This window comes from Carcharhinus amblyrhynchos, chromosome 22, assembly GCF_965287045.1.
Source record: "Carcharhinus amblyrhynchos chromosome 22, sCarAmb.v2.hapA, whole genome shotgun sequence".
NCBI lineage: Eukaryota > Metazoa > Chordata > Chondrichthyes > Carcharhiniformes > Carcharhinidae > Carcharhinus > Carcharhinus amblyrhynchos.
The window spans coordinates 35866657-35891538 of record NC_137345.1 but is presented as its reverse complement, the minus strand read 5'-3'; the positions used below and the strand labels follow the sequence as shown (position 1 = coordinate 35891538).

The window sequence follows — 24882 nt, the reverse complement described above, 5'->3', positions numbered from 1 at the left end:
GACACATGCATCTCCATTAAGGATGGTCACCTCAGCACCTCACTGTACCGCAAGCCCATAGATAACCTCACGATGCTCCACTTCTCCAGCTTCCACCCTAAACCCATTAAAGAAGCCATCCCCTATGGACAAGCCCTCCGTATACACAGGATCTGCTCAGATGAGGAGGATCGCAACAGATACCTCCAGATGCTGAAAGATGCCCTCATAAGAATAGGATATGGTGCTCGACTCGTTGATTGACAGTTCCAATGCGCCACAGCGAAAAACCGCACCAACCTCCTCAGAAGACAAACACGGGACACGGTGGACAGAGTACCCTTCGTTGTCCAGTACTTCCCCGGAGTGGAGAAACTATGACATCTTCTCCGGAGTCTTCAACATGTCGAACATCTCGTCAGGGCCATTCCCACACCCCCACTTCTTGCCTTCAAACAACCGCACAACCTCAAACAGACCATTGTTCGCAGCAAACTACCCAGCCTTCAGGAGAACAGTGACCACAACACCACTCAACCCTGCCACAGCAACCTCTGCAAGACATGCCGGATCATCGACATGGATGACATCATCACACATGAGAACACCATCCACCGGGTACCCGGTACATACTCTTGCAAATCGGCCAATGTTGTCTACCTGATATGCTGCATGAAAGGATGTCCCGAGGCATGGTACACTGGGGAGACCATGCAGATGCAACGGCTACGCATGAATGAACACCACTCGACAATCACCAGGCAAGACTGATCCCTTCCTGTTGGGGAACACTTCAGCGGTCATGGGCATTCAGCCTCTGATCTTTGGGTAAACGTTCTCCAAGGCGGCCTTCACAACATACGACAGCGCAGAGAGGCTGAGCAGAGACTGATAGCCAAGTTCCGCACACATGAGGACAGCCTCAACTGGGATCTGGGGTTCATGTCACGCTATCTGTAACCCCCATGACTTGCCTGAACTTGCAACATCTCACTTACTGTCCTGTCTGGAGACAATACACATCTCCTTAAGCTATGCTTAATGCTATCTCCACTCACATTGTCTGTACCTTTAAGACTTGAATAGTAGGTTAGCTGTAAAGACTCACATTCTAATCAATATTCTGTAAATTGAATGTGTGCCTTTATATGCCCTGTTTGTGATCAAAACTCTCCTGACGAAGGAATAGCACTCCAAAAGCTAGTGGCATTTACTACCAAATAAACCTGTTGGACTTTAACCTGGTGTTGTGAGACTTCTTACTTTCAGAAAACTACCAGTGGAGGATCTGTTGATGAACCTATGAAAGATACTGAGAGTTTTACAAAGAACAAAGAACAAATCAGCGTGGGAAACAGGCCCTTCGGCCCAACGAGCCCGCGCCGCCATCTCAACACCACCAGTCCCCCCTCCACCCACGACCCCGTCTAATGTTTTATGGCCATCCAGATTGAGGGAAACTGATTTAGGGACAATTTATTCCTGCCAATCAGCCTAACAGCACATCTTTGGGGTGTGGGAGGAAACCGGAGCACCCGGAGAAAACCCACGCAAGCACGGGGAGAATGTGTAAACTCCCACAGACACCGGCCCAAATCCATGTGTCTGCACAGCAATCAGTGATAGTCACTGAGCTGTCGTCTTGCCCAGTATCTTGTCCAGTTTAGGCACACACTAACGACATGAGGCCAATCTCGAACAACCAAGAGCAACCCCAGTACGACCCATCGCGTGTATGCCCCTCGTTGGACACGAGGTGGACCGACTTAAAACCTGTGAATGAAAAGAGAAAAAACATTATTGTCATACTATACCTATTTACATTACCAGGAACTCCCCAATGCTAATGACCCTTATTTAAAAGGATCTCCTCTATCCACTCATCTCCAACTCACTCATGTGCCTGTCTAAGTTACTCTTAAAGGACTCTAGCGTGTTTGCCTCCACCACCTTACTTGGCAGAGCATTCCATACCCCCACTACCCTCTGTGTGAAAAACCTCCCTCTAATATCTGTGTTGTACCTCTCCCCCCTCACCTTAAGTCCATGGCCCCTTGTCCTACATGTCTCTATCATAGGAAATAGCTTACCTCTGTTTACTCTATCTATACCCTTCATAATCTGATATAGCTCTATTAGATCCCCCCTCAGTCGGCGTCTTTCAAGGGAAAAGAGCCCCAATTTCTTCAACCTTTCCTCATACCCCAGTCCTTCCATACCAGGCAACATCCTGGTAAACCTCCTCTGCACTCTCTCCAGAGTCTCCACATCCTTCCGGTAGTAAGGCGACCAGAACTGGACGCAGTACTCCAAATGCGGCCTAACCAACGTTCTGTACAACTGCAACATTAGACTCCAGCTCTTATATTCTATACCCCTTCCTATAAAGGCTAACATACCATAGGCTTTCTTCACAACCTTCTCCACTTGTACTGCCACCTTCAAAGACTTGTGCACTTGCACCCCCAGGTCTCACTGCGATTCTATACTCCTTATGGGCTTACCCTTTATCATATAACTTCCCCCTACATTATTCCAGCCAAAATGCATCACCTCACATTTATCCTGATTAAACTCCATTTGCCACGTATCTGCCCAATATACCAGCCTATCAATATCCCGCTGTATTGCCAGACACTGCTCCTCACTGCCCGCCAATCCAGCCATCTTGGTGTCATCAGCAAATTTGCTGATCACACCACCTACTCCCTCTTCCAAATCATTTATATACACTACAAAGAGAAGAGGTCCCAGTACTGAGCCCTGCGGCACACCACTTGTGACAGACCTCCAGCTAGAAAAAGACCCCTCCACTACTACCCTCTGACTCCTCTTTGCAAGCCAGTTCTCTACCCATCTAGATACCTGACCACATATCCCATGAGCTTTAATCTTCTGTACCAACCTACCATGAGGGACTTTGTCAAACGCCTTACTGAAATCCATATAGACGACATTAACGGCTCATCCTTCATCAACCGTTTTTGTCACCTCCTCAAAGAATTCTACCAGATTCGTAAGGCAAGACTTCCCCTTGACAAAGCCATGCTGCGTATCCTTAATCAGATCGCAACGCTCCAAGTGCGCGTACATCCTATCCCTAAGAATCCTCTCCATCAACGTACCTACCACTGACGTTAAGATCACCGGCCTATAGTTACCCAGGCTATCCCTCCTACCCTTTTTAAACAATGGTACCACGTTCGCTATCCTCCAGTCCTCTGGGACCTCACCTGTGTCCAAAGAAGAGACAAAGATTCGCGTCAGAGGCCCAGCAATCTCATCCCTCGCCTCTCTAAGCAGCCTAGGATAAATACAATCGGGCCCCGGAGATTTATCGGTTTTAATGCCATCTAAAAGCCCTAACACTTCTTCCCTCGTAATCGATAGATCTTTCAATTGGTCTACCGCTCCCTCAATGACCGTACTAGACATCAAGCCCCTCTCCTTCGTGAATACCGACGCAAAGTATTCATTCAGGATCTCCCTCATTCCCTCTGCCTCTAAGCACAATTCCCCACATCTGTCCCTGAGAGGACCGATTTTACCCCTAGCCACCCTTTTGTTCTTAAGATAGGAGTAAAACGCCTTTGGTAACCCTACCTGCCAAAGCCATCTCATGCCCCCTCTTTGCTCTCCTAACTCCCCATTTGAGATCCCTCCTACTCTCTCTGTACTCCTCCAACGCTCTCTCCGTTCCCAAACAAGTTTTGTTTGATCTGCTTTATAAGGTTATAATAGGGTCATCTATTTTGATGTGGTTTTTGGAAGGATGTTTATTTTCATAACTTTATGACCACTTAAAGTAATGAGCAAGTTCACCTTTGCCAGTCTGCATGTAATTGAAACATCCCTATCCATTGTACCATTCCAGTGAATCTCTTCTGCACATTGGATTGCAGTTAATGTGTTGAGGTGGATAGAAAGCTGGTTAGCAGATAGGAAGCAAAGAGTTGGTAGAAATGGGTCTTTTTCTGATTGGCAGGCAGTGATTAATGGGTTATTGCAAGGATCTGTGCTCGGACCCCAACTGTTCACATTATATATTAATGATTTGGAAGAGGGAACTGAATGTATTATCTCCAAATTTGCGGATGATACAAAGTTGGGTGGGAGGGTGAGCTGTGAGGAGGTTGCAAAGATGCTTCAGCATAACTTGGACAGGCTGTGTGTGGGCATATGCATGGCAGATGCAGTATAATGTGGATAAATGTGAGGTTATCTGCTTTGGTAGCAATAATAGGAAGACAGATTATTACTTGAGTAGGTGTAAATTGAGAGAGGTGGACACTCAATGAGACTTAGTGTCCTCAGGCATCAGTTGCTGAAAGTAAGCATGTAGGTACAGCAGGCAAATGGTATGTTGACCTTCATAAGAGGGGATTTGAATATAGGGATAGGGATGTTTTTCCGCAATTGTCTAGGGTGTTGGTAAGGCCACACCTGGAGTATTGTGTCCTTTTGGTGTCCTTATCTGACAAAGGATATCTTTGCTATAGACAAAAGTACAGTGAAGGTTTACTAGGCTGATGTCTAGAACGGCAAGTCTGTCATATGAGGAGAGACTAAATTGGTTAGGATTATATTCACTAGACTTTAGAGGAGTGAGAGGGTGTCTGATAGAACCTTATAAAATTCTAACAGGGTTCGATAGAGTAGGTTCAGAAAGAATGTTCCCGATGGTGAAGGAGTCCAGATCTAGGGTTTGAGGATAAGGGATAAACCTTTTAGAACTGAGGTGAGGAGAAATTTCTTTATTCAGCGGGTGGTGAATGTGTGGAATTCACTATCACAAAGCACTTGAGGCCAAAATGTTATGTGATTTCAAGAAGAAATTAGACATAGCTCTTGGGGCTAAAGGGATCAAGGGATATGGGAGGAAAGTGGGGTGGTGGAAATCAGGACTTTGAATTTGATGATCAGCCATGATCAAGATGAATGGCAGAGCAGGCTCAAAGAGCCAAATGGCCCACTCCTACTTTAGTTTTTATGTGTTCCAGTACCTTCAATATCCACGCTGTCACTATGTTCCTTAGCCCTTAATATCCACTCCCTCAATGTGCCTTTCTACCTTCAATATCCATTCTTTCAACTCTGTCCCAGTGAGGAGACACTTCTTCACACACAAGCTGTTGAATATGTGGAATTCACTAGCACAAAATGTAGTTGAGGCCAAGCATTGTCTGATTTCAAGAGGAAATTAGCTCTCGGGGCTAAAGGGATCAAGGGATATGAGAAGAAGGAGGGATCAGGATATTGAATTTGATGATCAACCATCATCAAAATGAATGGCGGAGCAGGCTCGAAGGGCCAAATGGCCTTCTCCTGCTTCTAGTTTCTATGTCTTCAAGATCTTGTCAGATTAGAACAGGAATGAGTTCAAGTACAATGCCTTCCTTGGAAAACCAGCCAGTTTGTCTCCTCACCACCTGGGCATGCACTTGGCAAACAAATACAGAGGGAAGCAAGAAGAATATCCCAGAAAGAGACTGTTCATTCAGTAGAGGGAAAAGCTGGCAATAAAAGGAAAACATCACTGATTTGTTATTGTTGATTGTGACATGGAGGATTACAGTGGAACGAAAGTAACTAGTTGTCCTTAAACAGTTCAATGAGTGATCCAGAATTACACAAACAGATGTAAGTAATTGAAGCAAAAATATTACTCATGTACTCTAATAATTTGGGACCAGCCCTGATTAGACAAAGAATAACTGATGCGCTGCCAGTGGTATTTTCTTGGACTGTTCACATGAGATGACACTTATCCAAGATATTTGAGGCTCGTTTATTCACCACTGCATATCCTGCTGAAAGCTTGTCACTCGTGGCCATGGTACTTCCTGTCAAGGCTGCCATGTGTCACATTTATTTTCACTTCAGTGTTGGCCCGCCGTCACCCTCCATTCTGGAAGATTCTGTTTCACATTGAGGCTGAGCTCCATGGACACTGACAACATTTTCTGGGACTGATAGACGGAGCTGAGCGATCCCACAACAAACGGATCAGATCTAAACTCTGCAGTCCTGTCACATCCAATCGTGAATGGTGATGGAGAAGGCATCACAAATATCTCCATCCTCAATGATGGAGGAGCCCAGCACATCAGTGCAAAAGATAAGGCTGAAGTATTTGCAGCAATTCATCTTGTCCTCCTCCAGTGGTCCCCAGCATCTCAGATGCCAGCCTCCAGCCAATTTGATTCACTCCATGTGATTTCGAGAAACGGTTATGGGAACTGGATACTTACAAAGACAGTGGGCCCTGATAACATTCCAGCTAAAGTACTGAAGACTTGTGCTCCAGAACTTGCTGCTCCCCTAGCCAAGCTCTTCCAGTACAGTTACAACACTGACATCTACCCGACAATGTGGAAAATTGCCCAGGTATATTCTGTACACAAATTTAACCCAGCCAATTACTGCCCAATCAGTCTACCCTCGATCATCAGTAAAGTGATAGAAGGGGTCATCGGCAGTGCTATCTACCAGCACCTGCTTAGCAATAACCTGCTCAGTGATGCCCAGTTTGGGTTTCATCAGGGTCACTCAGCAACTAACCTCACTATAGCCTTGGTTTAAACATGGACAAAAGGGCTGAACTCCAGAGGTGAGGTGAGAGTTCCTGTTCTGGACATCAAGGCAGAAGTTGACTGAGTGTGGCATCAAGGAGCCCTGGTAACACTGGAGTCAATGGGTGGGATTTTCCAGCCTTGCTTGTCCTGAACTGGAAAACCCCACTTGAGGTCAACGGACCTTTTCATGGTCTGCCCCTTGCCCGCTCCGATTCCCGTGGCAGGCGAGACAGTAAAATTCACCCCAATGGGAATTAGGGGAAAACTCTCCGCTGGCTGGTATCATAGTTGGCACAAAGGAAGATGTTTATGGTGGTTGGATGTCAATGATCTCAGCTCCAGGACATCATTGCAGGAGTCTCTGAGTAGTGTCCTAAGCCCAACCATCTTCAGCTGCTTCATCAATGACCTTCCCTCTATCATAAGATCAGAAGTGGGGATGTTTACTGATGATTGCAGTGTTCAGTTTCATTCGCGATTCCTCAGGTACTGAAGTAATAGAACAAAGAACAAAGAACAACACAGCACAGGAAACAGGCCCTTTGGCCCAACGAGCCCGCGCCACCATCTTAACAAAGCATTTTCCTACACCTACCTTGACCCGTGTGTATGCGTATGGTACCCCCATTGGAAACCAGATTCAGGGGAGAATAATTTAGGGATCCATGTGATAGGAACGTAGGAACCAGGAGGGGGCCATTAGCTCCTTGAGCCTGTCTGCCATTTAATGAGATCATAGCTGATCTGTGGCCTAACTTCATATATCTGCCTTTGGCCCATATCCAGTAATACCTTTGCTTCACAAAACATTATGGCCGGGACTCTCCCCCACAAATTCTAGACCCCCAGTTTGTGTGAAAACAGGAGTAACTCCAGCTGGTTTTTTTTATTGTAATTTTCCATTTAAGCTCCTGCGCCGAAAAGTGCCCCAGAGGAATTCCATCTGAAGGTCAGTGGGTGGGGCCTATTCCCACCCGAGAAGCCGGCAGCACAGCGCTGAGTGGGCCACTGTGCATTTGTCGATCGGCACACGCACAGTGGCCCCATGCTGTGGGTCTCCAGATTGCTGGCCCCACAACCTCCCATCGCTGGTTTCCCGGACGTCTCCAGCCAGCCCCAATGTTCCTCCCCCCGCTCCCACCCTCGATAGCCCTGACCCCATCCCCATCGCCCCGAATCCCAATGGAAAGCCCCAATCAACAACTCCCTCCCTCTCCCAGTCATCCCAAATGCAGAGTGGCAGCAGTACCCTCCCATCCCCACCAACCAAACCCCCCCAAACCCTCTTGGCCAAGAGGTGGTGCCAGAGTGCCTCTTGGGCATTGCCAGTTTGCCCATTGGGCAGTGCCAGGGTACCAGACTGGCACTGCCTGGCTGAAAATGCTCAGGGGGCATCCCTCCCATACCCTTGACCTCCTGAGGGGGTCTCAATGGCTTCTGTTCCCTCCAGTGGGGTCGGGCAACCTGTTCCCTGTTCGTGGGGAGCAGGAGTAAACCCCGCTGGAGTTGGGGGGAGACATTATTGGGCCTGGAGGCTTCAGTTTCAGGCCCAGTACTAAACGGAAATCTAGATTTAAATATTGAAATCAGCTCTATGTCAAATTCTGGCATGAAGCTGATGACACTCAGAATCATGGCCCCAGGGATACGTGAAGGCCTGGACGCCCAGCAGGAAGCCTGAGATGTCTTCTGGCCCAGTGTGCTTCAAGAGTAGTGCAGCAGTCTGGGAGAATCACACCTTATCCATCTCAGATTTAAAGATAACAACTGATCTAGTATCAACTGCCGTTGGTGGAAGAGAGTTCCAAACCTCTCCCACCCTTTTGGTATAGAAATGCTTTCTAACATTTTCCCTGAAATTAAAGTCTGGCCCTAATTTTTTGATTGTGCCCTCTAGTTCTAGAATCTCTTAACCCAGTGGAAATAGCTTATCTTTAACTATTCTGTCTTTTCCTGCAAATATGTTGAAGACTTCGATCAGATCATCCCTTAAGCTTGTAAATTCCAGAGGAGCATGTCTAGATTGTATAATCACTCCTCAGATTAACCCCTGAAGTCCACATTTCGTTCCTGTAAACTACGCTGCAATCCCTCCAAGGCCAATATATCCTTCCTAATATGTGGTGCCCAGATCGTTCACCATGATTCAAAGTGGGGTCTTCCCAGGGTTTTGTTTAGCTGCAGCATAACTTCTGTGTCTTTATACTTCAGTCCTCTAGACGTATAGCCTTTTTGAGTAATTTCTGCAACTGTGTGGCATCTTAAAGATCTATGCACCTGAACACACCACCACCTCCCACCCCCCACCCCCCCACCACCCCCGAGTCTCTGTGAGCACCCAGTGTATTTCATTTCACACCATCTAGAAAATACTCTGATCTATCTGTTTTCGGTCCAAAATGGATAACCTCTCAATTGTTTTCATTAAAAACCATCTGCCACATTTTTACCCACTCACCTAGTCTATCAATATCCCTTTCAAATTTTATGTCACCAACTACACTGCCTACACAATGCGTACAATACCCAAATGCAACAAGACCTGGACAATATCCAGGCTTAGGCTGAGAAGTGGTAAATAACATTCATACCACACAAATGCTAGACACTGACCATCTCCAACAAGAGAGAATCAAACCATCTTCCCTAATGTTTAATAGCATTATAATCACCGAATCCCCCATTATCAACGCCTTGGAGGTTACCATGCAGACATGAGGAGAATGGAGTTTCCACACAGACAGTGACCCGAGGCCAGAATCAAAGCTGGGTCCCTGGCGCTGTGAGGCAGCAGTGTCTCCGTGCTGCCGCATGGGAACTCCACCGCCTGGATGTTCCCCTTCAAGCCACTCACCATCCTAACTTGGAAATATATCACCATTCCTTCACTGTCGCTGGATTAAATTCCTGGATCTCCCTCCTGAACAGCACTGTGAAGGGATCTTGTACTGCAGTGGCTCAGCACAACTTTATAAAGTGCAATTAGAGATGGGCAATAAGTACTGTCCTAGCAACACACAGTAGTGAAAAAGTATCCCAAAAAACACTTGTGCCATTCTGTTGAAAGGAGAGCGGGGAGTTTCCTATTTCCTCTCGATATTCCCGCCTCAACCCACATCACTGAAAAAATACTCACTTGTGGCTCCTGACTCAGTGGGATCTTGCTCTGCATAACATGGACACCACATTTAATGTCTTAACAAGGGTAAGGAGGCTGCAGAAGCAATTGGAGGTGAGGTATGCTCGGACATTCCTGACGCACATGATGAAATGTTGCACACCTTTCTCCCTGGCAGTTGGACAGAGTTCCAGTGTAACTGTGAGTGAGGGAGTAAGCACTCCATCGAGCCACAGAGTCCATCATAGCTGTTCTTGCCTTGACCCTGATGTCCCACAGCTGGAGTCAGCAGAGACTGAGGAGAGCAGGAATTTGGGCTCTTTTCTGCACACACCAACACCAGGGTACTGAGGCCAACTGCAGAGTGCTTGTACTAATGCAGATCTGGGGTAAAGCTGGCATCCTACCTGGGCAGTGGCCGCACAGTCCCCCTCGAGGGGCTGAGATGCTGAAACATCAGCACAAATCATTGGAGAGTGCAAGGAATAAGGATCGACGGGGCCGTGTTACAGGGACTTATTCAGGGAAAGATCATCAAAAAGTGGATCAAATTGAATCCACGCAGTGTCTAGTGGAACCTGCCAAGAGCAGGGCTGGCTAACGTAATTAAATATGCTGTGTTGATAACCAGATTGAAAAAACTGGAGGCAAATCAAAATGCAGGTTGTGTTAATCTAACAGAGGAATGCAAGCATAGCCACTGTGTTTTTCTTTGCCTAAATTAAACTTTGATAAGTATGTGGAGGGCTCGGGTGGGCGGGTGCAGCTGAGGGAAGGAACTTCCCCCTTGTGCTATAAAAATGCGGGAGTTCGCCATCCAGCACATCATTAGCAGAATCCGAGGATCAGTGTGGGAGGAGAGTCGGACTGCAAACTCCACCATGAACCCTACACACAGCTCCATCTGCTGCCGTTGTGCACTGAAGGTGACCCACTTTATGTAGATCTCTTTCAACATAGTGCATGATGCTTATAGGCAACCCGTGGCCATGAGTGTTATTTTGCTAAATTTTGTGGCTTTGGTTAAAAGCCATGTTTTACTTTTGGGAGGTCTTCTATTTTTCTGTCAATAACTGGGCTTTTTGGCATCCAAGTAGAAATGTTAATGTTTTCTTTTTACTAGGATATCATTTCTGAAGTGCAGCCTTTACTGGATGTAGAGAACTATTCATCGCGTCAAACAAACAAATTGTAGAAAGTAACTATGGGAAGTACTGGGGGCTGAAGGGAAGGGTAGAGAGGGAGCCCAAGGAAGAGAGAGAGATTAGGAAAATGAATGCAAGGTGACAGAGAAGAGGGAGAGACAAGTGAAGAAACAGTGCAAGAGAGAGAGAAAAAAGACAAAAGTGAAGCAATTGAAACAGCAAAAAGTCAAGTCTTGAGAAACAGTCAGTAGAAAATATCCTAAAGATTGGAAAGAGGGAGTAAGAAAGAGAGATTGAGAGGGAGAGGAGGGACATGGATCTGGTGAAATGAGGCAGAGAACAATACAGATAGAAACAAAAAAATAGAGAAATATTCAAGATTTTAAGAATTGATTTTCAAACTCATACACAAGTCTTCCTAACTGATTCTATTCATGTCATAGGAAGTTGAAGACAGTTACAGGAGGGTAATTAATGTTGGCAAAAGCACAGTGATTAGGGAGAAGTGAAAACTCGAACCATTTCATGATCTTGATTGAAACTGCTCACATTGTCAGTTGTGTTTAATTGGTTAAATATCTGTGTGCTAACTCGCTTACCAGAGGCAAGAGAAATATTTACAGCTGGTTTGGCAGGCAGTCCAATGAGTGAGAGAGCTCTCTGAAACTGCAACGTCTTGCAGACTATCAAAAACAAATGACTAAAGTAAATCTAAAATTACTGAGACAGTGAAGGAGCGTTTGTCCTGACAGAAGGAAGTGAACAAAACAAGTTTAAAATAGTTATTTGGAAGGATTCCTTAGTCCAAAGGGAGAGTCCTGTAATTGTCCCCGTGTAGAGTGTGCGTGAAATCTGTAATGCTATATGTTTAATATTGACTATTTCTGTCTGTATACAGAGTCTGTATGATCTGTGACCAGCCTGGACATAAATGTGTAAGTGTGCAGTCTGTGTCCAGTTTGAACACAGTTTATGGACAGTCTGTGTGCAATCTGAAAATAGTTTATGAGGGGTCAGTGTATGCTTTGTTTAAAGTCTGGTGTATAACTTGTGTTATGTGTGTCCATAGCCTGTGAATGTACAAATAAGATTCTGTCTGTAGTCTGTATACAGATCATGTATAATTCCACCCTCTGTGTGTGTATACTATCCCACTCAGTGCTTATGTGTGTAAACTATCCTACCCAGTACCTGTGTCTTATGTACACACTATCCCACACTGTGACTGTAGGAGTTCACTTCCCCACCCTGTGACTGCATGTGTACAGTATCCCAACTTGCGACTGCGTGTGTACACTTTCCCACTTTGTGCTTATGTGTATACACTATCCCACCCTGTGCCTGTGTGTGTACACTATCCCACCCTGTGATGCATGTGTACACTATCCCACCCTGTGCCTGTGTGTGTACACTATCCCACCCTGTGATGCATGTGTACACTATCCCATCCTGTGACGTGTGTGTACACTATCCCACCCTGTGATGCATGTGTATACTATCCCGCACTGTGACGCATGTGTACACTATCCCACCCTGTACTGCATGTGCACACTATCCCACCCTGTATTGCATGTGTACACTATCCAACCCTGTGACGCATGTGCACACTATCCCATGCTGTGATGTGTGTATACACCATCCCATCCTGTGATGAGTGTATACACTATCCCACCCTGTGAAGCATGTGTACACTATCCCACCCTGTGAAGCATGTGTACACTATCCCACGCTGTGATGTGTGTATACACTATCCCACTCTGTGACGCGTGTGTACACTATCCCACCCTGTGACATGTGTGTACACTATCCCACCCTGTGACACATGTGTACACTTTCCCACCCTGTGACGCGTGTGTACACTTTCCCACCCTGTGACGCGTGTGTACACTTTCCCACCCTGTGACGCGTGTGTACACTATCCCACCATGTGACACGTGTGTACACTTTCCCACCCTGTGATGCGTGTGTACACTATCCCACCCTGTGAAGCATGTGTACACTATCCCACACTGTGATGTGTGTATACACTATCCCACCCTGTGACACGTGTGTACACTTTCCCACCCTGTGACGCGTGTGTACACTATCCCACCGTGTGACACGTGTGTACACTATCCCACCCTGTGACATGTGTGTACAGTATCCCACCCTGTGTCACATGTGTACGCTATTCCATCTTGTGATGCGTGTATACACTATCCCATCCTGTGACACGTGTGTGCACTATCCCATCCCGTGACACACGTGTACACTATCCTACCCTACGACGGGTGTGTACACTATCCCCCCTGTGACGCGTGCATACACTATTCCACCCTGTGCCACTTGTGCATGTACACCATCCCACTCTGTGACGCGTGTGTGTACATTATCCCACCCTGTGATGCGTGTGTGTGTACATTATCCCACCCTGTGACGCGTGTGTGTGTACACTATCCCACCCTGTGACGCGTGTGTGTGTGCACCATCCCACCTGATGATGAGTGTGATGTGTACACTATCCCATCCTATGACTGTGTGTGTGTATACGCTATCCCATAGAAACATGGAAAATAGGAACATGAGCAGGCCATTCAGCCCTTTGAGCCTGCTCCACCATTCATTGTGATCACAGCTGATCATCCAATTCATTAGCCTGATCCAGTCTTCCTCCCATATCCTTTGATCTCTTTCTAACTGATTCTTGAAAACATACAAGGTTTTGGCCTCAACTGCTGTCTGTAGTAGTGAATTCCAGAGGCTGACCGCTCTCTAGGGGAAGAAATTCCTCCACATCTCAGTGCTAAAACGTTTACCCCATTCCCTTAAACTGTGACCCTTGGTTCGAGACTCTGCATCACTGGGAAACCTTTTATAGGTTTCTATGAGATCCTTCCTCATTCTTCGAAACTTCAGAGAATGTAATCCTAACTGACTCAATCTCTCCTCGGACATCGGTCCTGAAGGGGCAAGTTTGTGGGTGTGGGCAGGGAGGGCATTCTAATACCCTGACAACTGGCCAAGTTCGGGTTCAGTTGATGCAGAATGGACTGGCATGGTGGGGCTGGTGTGGACTGTATGACCCTGTTGATAATACTTGCTGTGTGGGCAGCCATATTTACGCTACCCAGAATCTCGAGCCAGTGGTGGGAGAATCAGAGTGAGACTGATGTCTGCTTTCAATCCATACAGGTCCATGCACTGAACCACTTCTGGATGCTGTACCTGTTGCTGTGCCTCATGGCTGTGCCCCACTGGGCAGTGTTTGGTGAGACCCTCTGTGGATCAGAGCTTGTGGACACACTTCAGTTTGTATGTGGCGACCGGGGATTTTATTTCAGTAAGTTCTGATGAACATCTCTTAATTTAGACACGTATCTTCCATTTTTACCCTGCTGTTCATTAATTTCAATTAATGTGTACAGTTCTAGAGGCCAGTGGAGAACATTCTAGAAAATAATTGTTTTCACTTTGCTGGTTACTCATTTGGCAGCTAAATTGGGACTTGTTTGTGAACGTCTAAACCTGTGTTTAGAATCATAGAATCCTTACAGTGCAGGGGGGAGGCCATTCAGCCCATCGAGTCCGCACCGACCACAATGCCACCCTAGCCCTAGCCCTGTAATCTTGACATGAAGGGGGAATTTAACATGGCCAATCAACCTAACCCACACATCTTTGGACTGTGGGAGGAAACCGGAAAATCCAGAGGAAACCCACACAGACATGAGGAGAATGTGCAAACTCCACATAGACGGTGACCCAAGCTGGGATTTGAACCCGGGACCCTGGCAGTGTGAGACGGCAGTGCTAACCATTATGTCGCCACGCAGTGTTTAAAGATGCTCACTAGGAAAGTCAGAACCAGTTCATAGTTTCATAAGAAACAGTAATGGAGTCAGCTGCTCAGCCCATCGAGCCTGTTCCACATTTTGGTTTGGGCCTCAGTTTCCCTGCTCTTCCCCATAATGCCTGACTCCTGTTCAGCAATTACATTAACATTAACATTCCATCACTCGATCAGTTCGATCCTCTGCCACCCTCTGACCATGTTTGTCATCAATTCCCTCACTTCAATCCATTGAGGCAACAACTTTCCCTCCCTGTTTTCAAATGTATTGTAGTTGAGAAGTATGCAGCACAGGTTCCAGGATGTTATTGGGAGTCCAAATATTAAATTACAATGTTATGTTAGATAAATGAAGCCTGGAATGTAGGAGTTGAGGAACGATTAGACCGAAGGTTTTAGAGATTTTGAAAGGAAAGGATAAGGTGGATTGGTGAAACATTTTCCACCGGTGGCAGAATCTGGGACAAGGGGATGTGGCCTTAAACTCAGAGCCAGACCATTCAGGAGAAAAGAAGCAACTCTTGTCACAATGAGTGGTATAATTATGGAACTCTGTCCAATAACGGCGGCACGGTAACTCAGGGCGGCACGGTAGCACAGCAGTAGTACTGCTCCTTCACAGCTTCAGGGACCTAGGTTTGATTCCCGGCTCGGGTCACTGCCTGTGTGGAGTTTGCACATTCTCCTCATGTCTGCATGGGTTTCCTCCGGGTGTTCTGGTTTCCTCCCACAGTCCAAAGATGTGTGGGTTGATTGGCCATGCTTAAAAAAAATTGCCCCTTACTGTCCTGAGATGCGTAGGTTAGAGGGATTAGTGGGTAAATATGTAGGGATATGGGGATAGGGCCTTGGTGAGATTGCGGTCGATGCAGACTTGATGGGCCAAATGGCGTCTTTTTGCACTGTAGGGTTTCTATCATTCTATGAAGAAGATGTTAGCTCAATTAATCATCAAAAATCTTTGTCCTCATTTGTGGCTGGGATTCTCCAGTGCTGCTGAATGGAGTTTTGACTGGAACACAGAATTCTCTGCTCTCATTTACACTGGGATGGGAACAGACGAGATTGGAGAACCTGGCTCAATGGTTTTTAAAATCTGAGATTGCTAGAGATTTAGAATGACATGGTACCAATGCTGGGGGGATCAAGTTAGGATACAGAACAGCCATGATCTTATTGGATGGTGGAACAAGCTTAAGGCGTTTAATGATCTCCTTCTAGTTCTATATACGTATTGGGTGACACAGTGGCGCAGTGGTTAGCACTGCTGTCTCACGGCGCCAGCGACTTGGATTCAATTCCAGTCTTGGTGACTGTCTGTGTGGTGATTGTACATTCTCCCCGTGTCTGTCTGGGTTTCCTCCAGGTGCTCCGGTTTCCTCCCACCCAACCATGTCTAGGTCAGGTGGATTGGTCATGCTATATTGAATGTTAGTGTCAGGAGTTAGCAGGGTAAATATGTGGGGTTATAGGAATTGGGCCTGGGTGGGATTGTTGTTGGTGCAGGCTTGATGGGTGAATGGCCTCCTTCTGCACTGTAGGGATCTATGATTCTATGGCCCTCACTCTAATCCTCCAGTTACCCTCATGCTGAGAATCCTCATTTTAGGCTTGACTATTTCAACACCCCATAGGCTGGCCTCCCACCCTTCACCTTGACGCCATTCAAAGCTTCCTGTCCCGATCCTCAATTCATAAATCCTGTTCCCTCATCACTTCTCGCACTCATGGCCTTGCATTGCCTACAGGCCTAGCAACTCCATAACTTTAACATTTTCATCCTGGTTTTCAAATCGCTCATGTCCTTCTCTGTGACCTTCCCCAGACCCTCCACGGTCACTGTGCTCATTCAATTCCGGCCTTTTCTGCATCCCTGATTTCTATTGTTCAACCAATGGCTCCAGCTACCTTTGCCCTAAACTCTGGAATTTCATCCTAAATCTTTATACATTCCTCTCCTGCATAAAACTATCTCACTGATCAAGCTTTTGGTGCACTGTCTTAATGTACCACTACAATTTGGTGTTAAATTATGTTCCCGGTAACTTTTATTCTACAAGTTGTTGATGCTGTTGTTGTTGTGACTGAGTTTGAATTTACTCACTCCAATCCATCAGCTACATTTGTATTGCATTTCCTCCTCATAAGCACTCAGTTTCATTGTTGTCAAACTCTTTTCCCCAGTCCTCCAGTTAGGTGTCAAATCTTTCTCACTTAATTTCATCAGTTACATTGGATTGAGTTCTCATTTCACAGGCACTACCTCACTTTCTCATTCCAATCTGACAGTTAGTCCACCCCTTAGCCTCACCATGTGATTAGCACTGAGCTCCTTAGTGTTTAACCTTGTTATCAAATTCATCCAGGGCTTGCTCACTTCCTTCCGCTATAACCCTGAAATCTTTTGGTACCCCTTCAATTCTGATCTCTTTCCTATGTTCAATTTTTATTGTTCCAGCATTGGCCGCTTTTGCTTTCTCACCCCCCACACACTCCACCTTCTTCCTTTCAAGCACTCTGTCAAACCACTTACTTTGAAGATTTTTATAACTTGTCCTAATATACCCTTACAGGGTTTGATGTTACATGTTGATTGCTAACACTTCATTCAAAGTGCCTTGAGCTTTTTGCAACATAACTCGTTACATTTAAGTTTCTTTACTACAATCCATTAGGAACCAAATAATTCTCCCTAAGCTACCAGGTAAATAATGCTGATTTTCCAATCCACAATTCACATTTATTACTGAGATTCCTCACTGAGAAACACATAAACATAAAAAGATTTATGATACAGCAGTATCCATGGCAACTGTAAAATAGCTCACTAGTCTAATCCCACCTTCTAGGTCTTGTTCTGTCTTCTCTAGTTTAAAGTGTCTCAAGTGCATATGCAAATGTTTTATAAATGCCTGAAGGGTTTGGCTTCTATTACCTTTTCAGCTAGTGAGGTCCAGATCTGTGTGAAAAATCTTTCTTTTCAACTCCTCTCTACTGCATCTGTTAATTGCTTTCAATATATTTTGTTTCACTTCCAGCATCTAATGGTGGGCAAGGCAGGTTTTCACCTGTTCCCAGGGTGAGAATTTTCCTGTCACTAACCTGCCACCAGAGACATGTCTAACCAGGAGTCTCTCCTGCTCTTACTGCCAACCATTGGCATGTTTGGACCGATTTACAGCTTGACCCTCATCCAGTTTGACTGCATCATGAATGCCAACAAGTCCTAGGGTGGGACTTGAATCGGAGCCTCTGGCTCAGAGGCAGGGACACTAACCCCACTGTTCCACAAGGTGTTCTTCTTTAAAACCTATGCTCCCTGGTTATTGCCCTCCCTTTTAGAACTTTCCTATCCATTTTGTTTAGGTTCCTCATAATTCTATACATCTTAATTAAATCTTTTCCAGTCTATCCAACCTTTCCTCATAGCAAAAAATTCTCCATTCCTGGTAATATTCCGGTAAATTTTTTCTGCGCCTTACAGCAATAATCAATTCTAATACTGATTAGATTTCACACTGAATGTGTGCCTTTATATGCCCTGCTTGTGATCAAAACTCCCACTCACCTGACAAAGGGGCAAACCCCGAAAGCTAGTGCCTTTTACTACCTAAAAAATGTGTTGGACTTTAACCTGGTGTTGTGAGACTTCTTCCTGTGTTTACCCCAGTCCACCGCTGGCATCTCCACCTCTTGCTGTTAGACATCCAGGGGCACCTCAGTTTGGGAGTGCCACCCTTTTTCTTTGTGGGATCAGGTTTATTCTGAAGCATCTCTGTCTCCCTGAATTCCATCCACTGCACTGACACAGATTTACCTTCAAGGAGCTGGTTTTATTCCACTTTTACCAAACCACATCTTAGCTTAGTGAAATTGTTAATGCTGTCCATCTTGGTCCATCTTTGCCCATTTCCATATCTACTCTCAGTCTAACTGAATTCTGATCATTCCAACAGTCAAATAGCACTGAGTTTCACTCCAAACCTCCTGTTCATTAATTTGTGCTAAGTTTCCTCACTCCATCAGTTAGAACATTCCTGCTGTCTGTCCAGGTGTGGACTGCCTCGGGTCTGGCCTGGCGCTGTGAACATTTGGGCCTGACCAATTAGAAATTATTGGATACTAATAGCCTTAGCTCAGGCAATAATGACATCATGTTGGGATTGGCGGGTTAGGAGTCGGTGTTTGCCTCAGGGGCCAGGTAATGGTTGATGGGGAAATGCTGTGTTGTTGCACAATGCCAGCAATAACTGTGACCCATTGCTCTCCAGGTAAAACTTCCTCCTACATAAAATACAAGTACAGCATAAAGCGGCAGAGTAAAGGCATCGTGGAGGAATGCTGCTTTCGAAGCTGTGACCTGCAGTTACTGGAATCGTACTGTGCCACACCTCGAACATCACGATCTGTGCCGCCATTAACCACCATCAGCCCCCAGGTGAGGACCTCAGACTCCGCAGTGAGTTACAATTCCCTTTGCTAAAGCCAATGCCGGCATTCACACTGGCCCAACACTCAGCTGACTGAAGCAGGTGTGGAGTGATGTGGACCAGGGATGCGAACAGGAAAGCCCCCTGGAGGGTGATATTGATTGAGGGTCACTGTCAGTTAAACAAGGTGTGATGGCATTCCCACTTTGAGGCTCAACAGCCTGTGATTTCCATCCATTTAACTGTGAACAAAGCAGTGTGTGATTTTTGTCGCTAATTGTCACTAATTGTTAACCTTTGTTACTGGTGTATTAATGTATTATCTGACAAGGTTGGCACTGCTGCTTCTCCTGATGAGCTGACTGTACTGGTGATAGTTTTTTTACAGTTTATTCGGAGCTTGCTCAGCCACTTTAGAATATAATTGAGAGTTCACCATTAGACTGCCACCTAAAGGCCCAGACTGATTGACAAAGGACATAACTATAGAACCATAGAAAAATATCAAATCCATACAGTGCAAAAAGACCCCATTCAGCCCATCAAGTCTGCACTGACTCCCCGAAAGGGCACCTTACCAACGCCACCCCTGCCCTATCCCTGTAAACCCATGCGTTTACCATGGCCAATCCACCCAACCTAAGACAATTCACCCAACCCAATCCACCCTGAGACACTAAGGGGCAATTTAGCATGACCAATCCACCTAATCCACAGATCTTTGGACAGTGAGAGAAAACCGGAGCACCCAAGGAAACCCATGCAGACATGGGGAAAATGCAAAAACTCCACGCAGACAGTGACCCAAGCCCAGAATTGAACCTGAGTCCCTGAAGCTGCGAGGCAGCAGTGCAAACCACTGTGTCACCATAACTGAACAAGTTGGAATTTTATAAAAAACTGATAGCTTCACATCTTTTATTAGTAGAATGTTAAGACTGAATTCATAGGGCAGGATTTTATGGCCTTGTTTGATCCATGACTGGAAAATCCCACCTGAGGTTAATGGACCTTCCCATTGTCCGCCCCTCGCCCGCTCTGATTCCCATGGCGGGGAGGGCAGTAGAATTCCGGTGATATTCTCAAACTGTTTTGATGGAGAGGGGAGTGGGGGTTTGGGGGCAGTTGGGGTATGAGTGTGAATGCTGGGTAGGAAGTGGATGGGGAGGAGAAGGCTGGGGAAGTGAGTTGGGGGAAACAGAGATCTGTTGCATTCTGAAGGTGCTTCATAAACCCTTCCACATCCTGGAAACATTTCAATTTGGAACTGTTGGGCTCTGGGTTATTGAATCCTTTTCGTTGTGCCTTTCCTAAAGAAAGGAAATCCAGCCTGTTCAATCTTACTGCAGTTACATGTTCGTAGTCCTAAAAAAAACTCTTGTAGATCTTCCTTGTACTTCCTCTGGCGATGCGACAGACAGTGCTCTTGCTATGGAACTTTGTGTCAGTTCAGGTGTTGATAAGAGAATTAGGGAAGGGTTGGAAATGTACTCTAATTCTGACTGGACTCCTGACTGTCCAGACCCCACAAACACAGCTGTGGGATGCACGGGGGCACAGTGGTTAACACTGCTACCTCACAGCGCCAGGGGTGCGGGTTCAAATTCCCGGCCTCGGGTGACTGTGTGGAGTTTGCACGTTCTCCCCGTGTCTGCGTGGGTTTCCTCCAGGTGCTCTGGTTTCCTCCCATAGTCCGAAAGATGTGCTGGGTAGGCGGATTAGCCATGGTAAGTTGTCCCTTAGTGTCTAAAGATGTGCAGGTTAGGAGAATTGTGCATGATCAATATGCAGGGTTATAGGGATAGGGTAGTGAGTTGGTCTGGGTAAGATGCTCTTTCAGAGGGTTCATGCAGTCTCAATGGGCTGAATAGCCTCCCTCTGCACTGTAGGGATTGTGTGAATTCCCATCAGCACATGCTTGCCCTTTTGGAGCATCGTTCTGGCAAAATGAAACTTATTTAATTTCATTTCAGGTTGAAAATTCAAAGGACTCGTATAAAGAGACCTCCAAGTCTACCAAGCGGATTTCAGATTTACTGAGACCTAAAACACTGGCGAAAAGCAGGACCTCGTTAGGAAGTCAACATGTAATACAGGATCTGAGTCCATCCCAGAGTCCTTTGATGGAACTGTTAAGGAAGTCACCAAAGAATGCTCCAGAACTTCAGATAAGAAACTTGCGATAGTAACGAGGAAGGCACAAAGGCAGGATGCACTATTTTCCACTGCCCTTTCCTGTTCAATGTTACTGTGAATTCAACACTAGTGTTGAAACTTGGAATGGAAAATGGAGTTGGAATGAACCAATGCCTCCTCTTTCAATGAAACATTTTGCTCTTTGCTTTAGGGCAAGCTAGTTTGATCTGTTTTCCCCATACTCTTCATCAACCCTTACTCCACCAACCCCACAATCTCATAGTCCCCCAGTACCATTTGGACACCTGAATTAATAACCAGAATAAAGGAACTCTCAAACTCTACAATGCAAGGGACAGAGAGCTTCAAAATTCTCCGTTTCAAATTGCCCCCGGCCCGGTAACTGAACGCTACTCTTTTTGGACTCATTTTAAGATGTATGAAGACATTTGGACAAAATGTAACACACAAACACACTCAGCCTCCTGCAGCAGAATACAAGAGGGCTGTGTCTTCACAGATACCGACAAGAAGGAAGCAGTCATTGATCAGCAGCACTGGTTCAGTGGGCAGACCAGCTGATTATACTGACCAGAGAGTTGACTAGAAACAGTATATTCAATTGGTACATGGGAGATTGAAATAAAGTGTGGTGGGAAAGGAGGGGGATGGAGGGAGTTGGCAGGAGTGGTGGTGGATGGTGTAGAGGGTTGGGGGTGGGGGCAGTGGGGTTGGTAAGAAATCTTTCCCAAGGTTGCTGGATAGCAACAGTTCAGGCACATGCATGCTGGTTGCTGAGAGGCTGGTGTGAATACATTTGCAGTGGGCACTTCCTCCAGAACCAGCACTCTGGAAAGTCTGAAGCAAAATGAAATTGAAGGACTTGTCCAATTGAACAGTTCCACAAAGACTATCGGTGCACCTTATTTAATGAAGAGAGTTCTGAGAATTTCACTGCCACAAGTTGATCCCAGCAAGTGGTGGCTATCAATTGTGTCTGATGTCAAATATTCTGCACGTGTATTTAATGCCTGTTGGGTTATTTGTATGTATTAATTGTAATTTCTCCAGTATCGTGTACCAGCAATACACTTCAGTATTACACTACAACACTAGGTTTAAGCGTAACATTACTATAATGCATTCATGTTATGTTACGCAGCATTACACCACTCTCCCACTCATCTTCAGTACGTCTAACTGATAATATACTTTATAATCCACAACATGTTTTCATTTCCAGTGTGCAAAGATAAATCCTATTGGTCCATGATCACTTTGGAATGACCATTAACTGTGTTAGGGGATGGAGGCTCAGGAATACTCATTTCGAAATCTACTCACCGCCAGCTCAATGGGTTTTTACGACCTTGCTTTTCCCTGGCATCTATCCCTGTCCCTGGCATTATCTCAGACTGAAGGAGAGCTAGGCCACAGCCTCACCATCCTATTTGACCCAGAGCTGAATTTCCAATCCCACATCCGCTCCACTACCAAGGGAGTCTTCCATCTCTGCAAAACTGCCTTATCTTCAGTCCTGTCCCAGTTCATCAGATGGGAAACTCTCAGCTGTGCTTTGGCCGCTGTTGATGTGTGGATCCTGAGCTCTGGAATTCTCTCCTTAAACCTGTACATCTTTCTCCTCTCTTTCTTTCTTTAGAGCTTCTTTGACCAAGCTGTCACCTGTCCTCTTGCCCTCTAGCTCAGAGTTTGGGATATTTTGCTGTGTTACAGGCAAGTTGCTGAGAAACAATGAAGAATGTCAGAATGTTGGAGGGGGAATCATGACACTGATTGGGTTAAATATTTGTCCATTAGCATCACAAGAGTCATTCTGTGATCCTCCAAGTTCAAAGGAGCAGAGACTTGGCTGAGGATGTAGTAGATCCCTCTGAGTGCAGATCACATTGAGATTCGGAAACAATCACCTTGGTTCAACCAGTTAGTGCCACTATTCCCCTCTGTGCAAGCAAACAGTCTCAATCACACTTTACCCTGAACCACATCCCTCCATCCCCATTCGCATCATCTACCTAGCCAATCAGATAGATCCATTCCCTCCATGACAGAGTAACAAGTGTCAGGATGATTTGTTCTGGAGTAACCAGAAAGCTGATTATTCCCAGAAAAAAACACATTGAAGGAATCTTCCTGCCCCTATCACAATGTCAATACATAGAGCAACCAATGAAACTCTTCTGTTCCCTTGTCATGGTCTTTGAGATACAATGAATAAATTTGTGCTGTCATTTTCTATTTGTATTTATTTATAATTCTGTACGCTTTGTGAAATTGATGCATTGTACATCAGCAGCAAGCCAGGAACAGGCTTTGAATTTTTATTGGACAGAAAATAAAACTCTGCAGCATTTAACACCATGTGCAAATGTATTGGCAGTCTAATTCCATTTCTGAAATAGTATGTTTGCTTTATTTGTAAGGCAGGATTTTTGCATCGTATAGTTTCTGCGGGGATGCGGGTGGTTTTGTTTGCTGTGATGCGCTAGCAGTTATACCGAGAGCAGCCTAAAGTTCTAGCCTGCAGCTGAAGCTTTCAGGTTGCTTTGATGGGCTCAATCATGTAGCCCACAAGAGTTCTGCTTCATTCTCTGATCCCTGAAGGGCCTAGTACAGATGGTCCTAATTCTTCTACACTGTAGAGAGGGCTCCTACTGAGGGATCAGAGATCTGGTGCCCATTGACAAGTTCAGCAAGAAGTCTTTCAGGAACATTAGTGTCCTAACACCTGCACCAGCCAATACCTTCAGTGGAGTAGAGAAGCCTGGGAGGGATGGGGAGGGGGTGGGGGAAATGTATGGAGGGGAGAGAACATGCCTGTGGATGTTGAACTCAAAGCAGTCAGCTTCTCACTGCCACTGATGCAGTGCTGGGGATAGAACGTCACAGTCCTGACTTAGGAGAGGAAGGTCTGAAAGCTGCACCTCAATACGACAACATTGTTTCAGTCTTATTCATAGAATCACAGAATCCCTAAAGTGCAGGAGGAGGCCATTTGGCCCATCCAGGCCCTATTCCCATAACCCCATGTATTTACCCTGTAATCCCCCGATGCTAAGGGGCAATTTAACATGGCCAATCTACCTAACCTGCACATCTTTGGAGTGTGGGAAGAAACTGGAGCACCTGGAGGAAATCCATGCAGACACAGGGAGAATATGCAAACTCCACGTAGACAGTGAAGCAAGGCTGGAATTGAACCCGGGTCGCTGGTGCTGTGAGGCAGCAATACTAACACTGTGCCACCATGCCACCCTAACATGCTGAAATATTACAGGGCTTACTGATACACAGGTAGCTTTGTACAATAAAGAATGGGTTTTACTTTACATCCTTTGTATCTCATTGAGTTTTAAAATTCCTTCATGAGACATGGGTGTTGCTGACTAGACCAGCTTTTATTGTCCATCCTTAATTGCCCCTGACTTCCTGAACTGCTGCAGTCCATGTGGTGTAGGTACACCCACAATGCTGTTAGGGAGAGAATTTCAGGACTTTGACTCAGTGATGGACCGGTGATGTATTTCCCAGTCAGGATGGTGAGTGAATTGAAGGGAAACTTCCAGGTGGTGGTTTTCCTAGGTATCCACTGCCCTTGTCCTTCTGATGGTGGAAGTCATCGATTTGGAAGGTGTTACCTACGGAGCTGTGC

General features: G+C 45.8%; 1 protein-coding gene across 1 annotated transcript; it reads left to right on the top strand.

The window, feature by feature from the left end:
- Window positions 1–10509: 10509 nt before the first annotated feature.
- LOC145357052 (insulin-like growth factor 1) lies at window positions 10510–23586 on the top strand. The gene is made up of 4 exons (XM_080210120.1): window positions 10510–10598; window positions 13989–14136; window positions 18918–19084; window positions 21050–23586. The coding sequence occupies exons 1-4, from the start codon at window positions 10554–10556 to the stop codon at window positions 21260–21262; spliced, it is 573 nt and encodes a 190-aa protein (XP_080066246.1). The 5' UTR covers window positions 10510–10553; the 3' UTR covers window positions 21263–23586.
- Window positions 23587–24882: the final 1296 nt, after the last annotated feature.

Bases quoted from the DNA above. Each gene is read 5' to 3' on its own strand.
- LOC145357052 (XM_080210120.1), top strand. From the start codon at position 10,554: ATGAACCCTACACACAGCTCCATCTGCTGCCGTTGTGCACTGAAG. The intron at 14,137-18,917 runs GTAAGTTCTGAT...ATTGCTCTCCAG, and splicing joins CGACCGGGGATTTTATTTCA to GTAAAACTTCCTCCTACATA. The intron at 19,085-21,049 runs GTGAGGACCTCA...ATTTCATTTCAG, and splicing joins TAACCACCATCAGCCCCCAG to GTTGAAAATTCAAAGGACTC.